The sequence below is a fragment of the Rhododendron vialii genome, chromosome 8a (genome assembly GCF_030253575.1).
Source record: "Rhododendron vialii isolate Sample 1 chromosome 8a, ASM3025357v1".
NCBI classification, from domain to species: domain Eukaryota; kingdom Viridiplantae; phylum Streptophyta; class Magnoliopsida; order Ericales; family Ericaceae; genus Rhododendron; species Rhododendron vialii.
Genome location: NC_080564.1, coordinates 458,300 through 466,107, shown reverse-complemented (window position 1 = coordinate 466,107; position 7,808 = coordinate 458,300). Strand labels below are relative to the sequence as shown.

The following is a 7,808-nucleotide window of genomic DNA, read 5'->3' as shown; positions in this document are numbered from 1 at the left end:
AAAAAAAAAACTGACCTCTTAACTACTCAAACGGAAATATGAGAAAATGACTTTTTTTTTCAAAGAGGGTAATAAGGTATTTTCACCTATCAACTCACCTAGTTAATTTGCTAACTAGGGAGAGGTAGAGTGAACCCTTTAAATACACACACACAAACCAAAACTCTCGATGTGGAAACTAACCTAACTGACGCAAACTTAAGAGCCTCACCACGAGAAAATGACATTGAATATATATTTCTTCGAGTCATGACATTGAATATATATTTCTTCGGGTCATGAAATTGAAAATGACGTTATCTGGAAAGCCCACAAACAAAACAAAACAAAACAAAAATTCAAGAAAGCAAAACTTACGTAGTCCCAGTGGAAACACAAACAAGAGAGAGAGGAAAGCAGAGCAACAATACTATATAGAGCTTTCATTTTTTGTTTTGATAATTATAGTACTGTACTATGTAGAGCTTTGGCCAACTGAATTGGTAAAGCCAGGAAGACAGAGCTTTGGCCTCTTTTGGCAGCTCCTTTTCCTCTTTCCCACAATCTCTTCTCCCCCATCTTCAATTACTCTTATTCTCCACCTCTTTTGGCAGCTCCTTTTCCTCTTTCCCACAATCTCTTCTCCCCCATCTTCAATTACTCTTTGTATTTTCAAATCCCACCAAAATAATTTCTCCATGGGTGGCTATCCGAGGCTATGTGGACGCACGGTGCTTAACTGTTCTTCGCCGGAGATGGGTCCTACATCTGAACCCGTAAATGGCAGGTACCAATTATCACCTGTGCATGTAAGAGTGTGATAATTGTTAGTTGTTCAAATTTGAAAGAAATAATGCGACTTGGGTGTGTGCTGCTTGTTAAATTTTGTCTCTAGAGCGATAAGATAACAGTTATCGGATTAGCAGTTATGGTATCTGAGTCTGTGTTAGAGCTTCTGCGACGTAGATTAATTATAACCTCCAAAATTAGTATTCGAGCCTGGGTGGCCTGTCCTCTCATTGTCATTTATTTTTGATGTGGCTTTAATACTATGGATTGTTATTCGCGAAATTTGTGTGTTTGATGATGGGAAGTTTATTTACATGCCCGTGTATTTTGTATTTGGCTTTCCATGGCCAGGCCATTGTTATTGTTTGATTCAGGTAATCATACGGGGTGTGAAGCAATGAACCTGTCCTTCTATATCTAACCAGTTGGATGACTCATGATTGTGCTACTAGTATTTGTTTTATAATCTTTGGAAGTAGAAGGCTTTTGGACTTCCACGATTGAAAGGATTCTAAGAGGAAGGACAAGGATGAGGAGTCCATCAGGTTTGTATATGGGGAAAGAAAGAAGAGGAATCTGACCATTATAGTCAGATTCCCAAACCTCTATGTAGTGTTATATCAAAACCTATTTCCGAAATGCTGACAATTGGTGTTGTGGTTGTCATGATTATGAGCTCTAGTTTCTAAACTTGATAGTGGCTTCATTTGGTTGCAAAATTTTGGCCAGAGCAAGCAGTGTTTGTTTATAGTTTATACTAAAACCTGGGATCAGATGCTGTGACATCCCACATTTTCAGTTAAAAATAAAAATAATAATATTTTTGACGCAAATAATTAAATCTTTCATTTTCCTTTTTCAAACATCTTGCTTAAAAAAAAATGTTGGGCTGCTTATTTTTGGCATCAGTTACACGTATCACTATCCTAAGTTTGGTTAAACTGGGAATGGTTCCCCGCAAGTGATTAGTTAATATGAAAGAATAATGTTGGGTCTATTGTGTAATTAGACTAGATAAGTTTTAAATTTGAATGTGGGCAATTTATTGAAGTGAGGAAATATTTGAGAAGTAGGGTTATTATTTCTTTTCTCATTCCCATAGATACCGAAAGCGAGAGAGAGCTGCGGCAGTAGACTGGGGTCAGAGCACTTCTCCTTTGGTACATGGATTTTCTTATTACTTGATCTTTAGTATAGATGTACATGTGTGTCTATGTATACTCATTAAAATATGTATTATTTGGATTGGGTTCATAGAAGCAGGAGGTAGGTTAATTTGTGACGGGGACGGGGATACAATTTCGGTGTTAGTCAAACTAGTTATTGGTATAAGGTTCATCAAATTAATTATTGGTATTGGTATTCTTTTAATTCAGATTAGCAGAGAACGTGAACATCGCATTTTGTGACCTATCATTCCAATCGAGGTGGGTGGTTAAGCATGTGATCCCTTTCTTGGAATCCTCTTGAGCCAATCTATTCTTGACATTTCGTTATTTCTTGTGATCCGATGATAATTAATCTTATTCATTGCTCTCATAATTATTGACAATTGACGTACCCTTTGGCATACAAGGTTAATTGAGAATATTTGTGATTGATCGATTGCCCTTACTTTTACTGTCTTCGATTCGTTGACTCCATAATATTATTGTGACTCTGCAACGACACGGAGAATAATCCTGGTGCAGGTGCCTCCGGCTCGCCGTTGTTCTATTTGTGTTTGGGACCATGGACTATGTTTATATTTATTTAAGTCCAAGGAAAAGACGCGTGGGATATCGTGGTGACTTTGGCCACTAGGGAAAAGACTTGTGAAATACCCTGTGACTCTAGTGCTCAACGGATAGGGAAAAGACTTGTGAAATACCCTGTGACCCTATTCCGGATTAGCTTAGGGAAAAGGTCCCAGGCGCCATCCTGTGGTGACTCTAAGTACGGTGTTGGATCCAATGGGCGAAGCCCTGAGAAAATATTTGGCATTTGGTACTTGGTAATCGGTGATTATGGTTCCCACTTTGGTTTAGACTCCCGTTTATCGTTGTTCATCTTTTGGATATTATTGGACTCATTGTTTGGTATAATTATTTTGGTGATTCGATGATTGTTCATATTATTCATTAATCTATTATTCAACTGGTGGATACTCTTTGTTGAGCTGTTGATCATTTTGTTCAGTATTTGGTTTGCTGTTAGTATTTGTTGAACTATCTGTCTCCCTTATTAATTTGAAACCACTTCTTGAAACCCTCATTATCGTTTGTTCAAAAGTATGCCACTTTGTATTATCACCCTTAGCATGCTTAACTACTCACTGAGCCCATCAGCTAACGGATTTATTCCATAATTTTTTTCAGGTTAGTTCATGGAGTGTTATAGTGGACTCTGTGGCTTTGTCGGGACCTTCTGTTTGGACCTCTAGGACGTCTGCTTTTTTATTTCTTTTCTATTGTCAAAAAGCTTCCGCACTTTTATTAATTGGCAGTTCATTGTCGAATTTGGAGATTGAAAAATATGAGATATTGTGTCATTTGCTTAAGAAAAACATTAGTTTGGAGTTGCGCATTTTATTGTAATAAAATATCCTGTTTTTCTTTATTTGTTTCAAGTTGTTAAAAATATTTTTAATTAGGCTTCGTGTCCCATGATTGCTTCATGGTGCACGGCCGGACATGCTCCCGGATTTGGGGCGTGACAGATGCACTCACCCGTATATATGAAATCTGGTCATCTCTTCTCATGGGACCGGTAGACTAGCGAAGAGTGTTATATCTTGATCCTAAGCTGAGAGATTATCCCTTTTAGTTCAGTTATCTTTCATTTGACAATGTAACATATACTTTTAGCAATCATAAAGTCAGTGTTGAATTATCACTCCTGAATGCTTATGTATGCTTGGAGTACTCTTCGACTGTAGGTATAAGAGAATGTACACCTGGAATCATCTCAGTTCAATACTCTGAGTCCAAGGTCATGTAGGGAAAAAGCCGTTGACTCGTCTTCCACTTGAGGTGTTGAAAGGGGAGGATGTCATCATGCAATTTTTCCTTCCAGGCTAACTAGGTGGCTACACAATTTATTTTGTCTTGGAAATTTTGGTTTATCATTGGCCACACGGATGTTATTTACTAAGTTCTTTTTTTTACTCAAGATTACCTGGTCATTACCTTGATATATTTGCTTCTTACACCGCCTGAGCAAGTTTGGGTATTACTTAGAATCGTGCAGTATAAATATAATTTGCTTTTAGACATGTTGCTTCTGGCATGTCATCATCCCAATATCGCATACCACAGTGTTAACATCATCTTTTTCAGCAGGCAACCTCATCGACATTCTATGCCTCCTTTTAATGCGAGACTTGATGAAGTTGGCATACCCAAACCATCATTTAAATGGCGTAGGGTGTTGCTTAAAGTAAGTGGAGAAGCCCTTGCAGGAGATCAAACACAGAACATTGATCCAAAGGTTGCATATGAAACATATACTGCGAGATCTTCTTTTTCTTTTAAAGGTCATTAGTTACATCATATGCGTTGTTGAATATAGGTTACAATGGCCATTGCAAGGGAGGTTGCAGCTGTAACTCTGCTAGGCATTGAGGTAAATTTGATACTGGCATCTAAATATATCACTTTAGCTGCTTATAAATTCTAGAGAAAATAAATTAAGCCTATTTTTTAGCTTTGTCGGCGCAAGTAATTCATGTATTAATTTTGTATATCTTTAAAAAAATGCATGTTTAATCTCAAAAGAATTGTTTCCTATTGGAATTTGGATGATATTAGAATTGTCTGGATGGACTTAAAAACTTTTTAGTAATTTTGCGGAAAGGAACATAAGAAAAATTTTGGTTCGTGATCCTAACATAATTATGATATTGTCCAATTTTCGGCTCGTTGCTTAACTTAGAAATTTCGCATCTGTAACTGTCATCATAAAGGAATAAAGTGAAATTAGACACAAGAATCAGAAACTTCTTGTTAGGTCAAAGCACAGTGCCTGAACTATTATTGGCTTATTTTTCAGGTCGCAATTGTTGTTGGTGGGGGAAATATCTTCCGAGGCTCCTCTTGGGCAGGCAGTAGTGGCCTCAACCACTCATCAGCTGATTATATTGGGTATGCATTAGTGCTTTTTGTTTCTTGCAAATAATTTTGCTGTCCAGAGTGGTTCTAACTTCTAAGCTTGTGAAGGACGCATTAATGTTTTCCAAGTCATCTAGTACTGAGCTGGTTCTTGCAGAATTAATGTTTTCTCCCTTCTCTCTCTCTCTCTCAAAAAAGGAAGTGCGGTGATGCTAAGAGAGACTATGAAACAAAGCTGATTGGTTGCATTTTGGGAAAATGTCTAGAGATCATTAAAATAGGTACAAAGAAAATGATATGTCACCCATTTCCTTATTTCTTATGTTTCCCTTTCAGACTCTTCCAAACTTGAGTGTGAGAAAACACATCCTTTCTTCTTATTTTTTTACTACACGGGACCCTTATCCTTTCTTTTACTTTCTCACCTACTAAACCAAGCTGACTCTTAGAAAGCTTTGAGCGCAAAACTATAAATAACAACATTTTGAGTAAATAGTGCAATCCTGGAGTTGGGGATTAAATCCGATTGAATTTGTGAGGAGTTGAGAATCTTCTAGTTTGCAAGTGTTAGAATTATAGACTTGTAGTGCTTCTTGATCCGTACGTTCTAGAGCGAGCATTTTTTCTGTGTCTCCACGTTTGGTCATGTATGCAATTGCTGATTTTGATGCTGAGTGATACTTCCTTTGAAAAGAAGGGGAAGGAGATTGGAGGGCGGAAGGGGTTGGTTTCTCGATTGAAAACGCATAATATCCATGTCTTGCCATAACATTTCTATTTAATTTTGTTTTGCTCACTTTTTTATTTAGATTTGCTCATTCAGAATGTTGGCAACTGTTATGAATGCCATGTTTCTACAAGCTATGATGGAGAGCATTGGTATCCCCACTAGAGTCCAGACAGCATTTCGCATGTCTGAAGTTGCTGAACCATACATACGTAGAAGGGCTGTTAGGCATTTAGAGAAAGGAAGGGTTGTGATTTTCGCAGCTGGAACTGGAAACCTTTCTTCAGCAGACACTGCTGCAGCTCTTCGTTGTGCTGAGAGTAAGTCTTGCAGAATTCAAAACCTCGATATAATAGTATGCCAGCCTTTAGGGCATATAACTTGAAATGGCTCTAAGATTAACTCGAAGCATTTAAATGGTAGGCTTTCTGAAACTTATTCGTAAATAGTTCTGTGTGCTTTGATTACTTTGCTGATGGTATTCTGAGCTAGTGTTGGATTCATTCTGTATGCAGTTAATGCAGAGGTGATGCTGAAAGCTACGAATGTTGATGGGGTATATGATGACAATCCCAGGCATAACCCAAATGTTTCCCTTCTTGATTGTCTAACTTATCAAGATGTGTTGTCGAGGGATCTTTCGGTGATGGACATGACCGCCATTACTTTGTGCCAAGAAAACAACATTCCTGGTATAGCTAGACTTTTCAATTTTATTGAGTATCATTATTTCTCTCTTCTTCCAGCCAGATTAAAGTTATATTTCTCTTTGCTGCTATTAACTTGGTACCGTTTTTGGAAGCATAACTAAGATGTGTGAGTTATGAGCCTATCACTCATAGTTATATTGAGATCAAATACCCGTTAAAACACTTTGTAGATGATGTTATGCTAAACTCTGGCATAACATTATTTGTTCCTTTCCTTTTCTCTAGTTGAAGAGGCACTAATCAAGGTAATTCATTTTTGGTGATGTAGTCGTTGTCTTCAATCTGAATAAACCGCGTAATATCTCCAAAGCGATCCTGGGAGAGAGGGTTGGCACGCTGATTGGAGGGACATGGAATTCAGCCCCAGCAAGGACTTGAGCAGAATGGTTCTTAGTCTCAACTGCTATTGATTATGGGCTCGCTGCCTTCTTGGTTACAGTATGCAAAATTTTGAGGACTATTCCGTACTAAATTGGGAGAATTTGAGTTTTAGCATAAGCGTCTCAATCTTCTGAGGGAGGTGGTGAAAGAGAAATCTTGAGCATCCATGTCCATTCGACAATAGGTATATTGATGTTGTCACTGAAAATATTCTTGTGAAATTTTGGCCATTTATGGAAAAGCGTTCATAATTTTATAATGTTTGTAAGAGGTACGGATGACTCCAGAGTATCTATGTGTACTGTAGCCCATCTTTGATACGGAACCACCATTTTTTTACAGCGAAACCAATACATGTAGCTGCAGCCCTTAAAAGTTTGATTTCATCTTCTTCTTTTCCTCTCCGAGGAAACGAAACATATCAGATTTTATCTGTGTCTTTACAATACGTGTAGTGAGTCTACCGAGCTCAACGGGGCTAATTCGGTTGGCCACAGTCGTTGCATTCAAGCGTTTGACTCTTTCTCCCTATGTGGAAGTGTTCTCTCTTTTGTATGAGGTCTGACGCTCTCTCCCAGGAGGCATTCCTCTTTCTATATAGAAGTTTATTTGTTATTGGTGAACCATTTTTGAACTTTCTTAAGTAGTTGAAATGTCTGAGTTTTGAAGCAGACCTTGTAGTATTAAATTACTATTACTTAGCTTAATAAAGCCTTAAAGCACCGTAATAGTGTGGATGTTTAAATTTATTAATCAAATCTCAGATATGATAATCATAAAGTTTTCCTTTTGACAGCTTTAAAGGTATGTTATTTTTGGATCTTGACTTTGTCAAATCCAGAGAAAAATGATATCTTAAGTTTTTCTTTTGACAGTTTTAAAGCTGGGTAATTTTTTAATAATGACTTTGTCAAGCCAAAATAAGATATAGTAAAAAAAAAAAAAAAGAACAGAACAGAATTACGTGCAAGTATTCATCTTTTATAGATTCCGAAACAAAAGAAAGAGACTTCTCGACATATATTTGATTTATTTCTATTTCCTATTCCCTTTTCCTTAACCCAACCATAACAGAGGGATAAAAAAACAACTTCTACTGTGTGTGTTTTTTTACCTGTTTTATATCTGTCATTT

At 37.2% G+C, this 7,808-nt stretch overlaps 1 protein-coding gene across 1 annotated transcript; it reads left to right on the top strand.

The window, feature by feature from the left end:
* Nucleotides 1-449: 449 nt before the first annotated feature.
* LOC131298112 (uridylate kinase PUMPKIN, chloroplastic-like) lies at nt 450-7,025 on the top strand. Its single transcript, XM_058323418.1, has 7 exons — nt 450-766; nt 4,089-4,236; nt 4,318-4,371; nt 4,798-4,889; nt 5,680-5,903; nt 6,099-6,275; nt 6,562-7,025. Exons 1-7 carry the CDS (start codon nt 678-680, stop codon nt 6,669-6,671), a joined length of 894 nt encoding a protein of 297 aa, XP_058179401.1. The 5' UTR covers nt 450-677; the 3' UTR covers nt 6,672-7,025.
* The last annotated feature ends 783 nt before the right edge of the window (nt 7,026-7,808 follow it).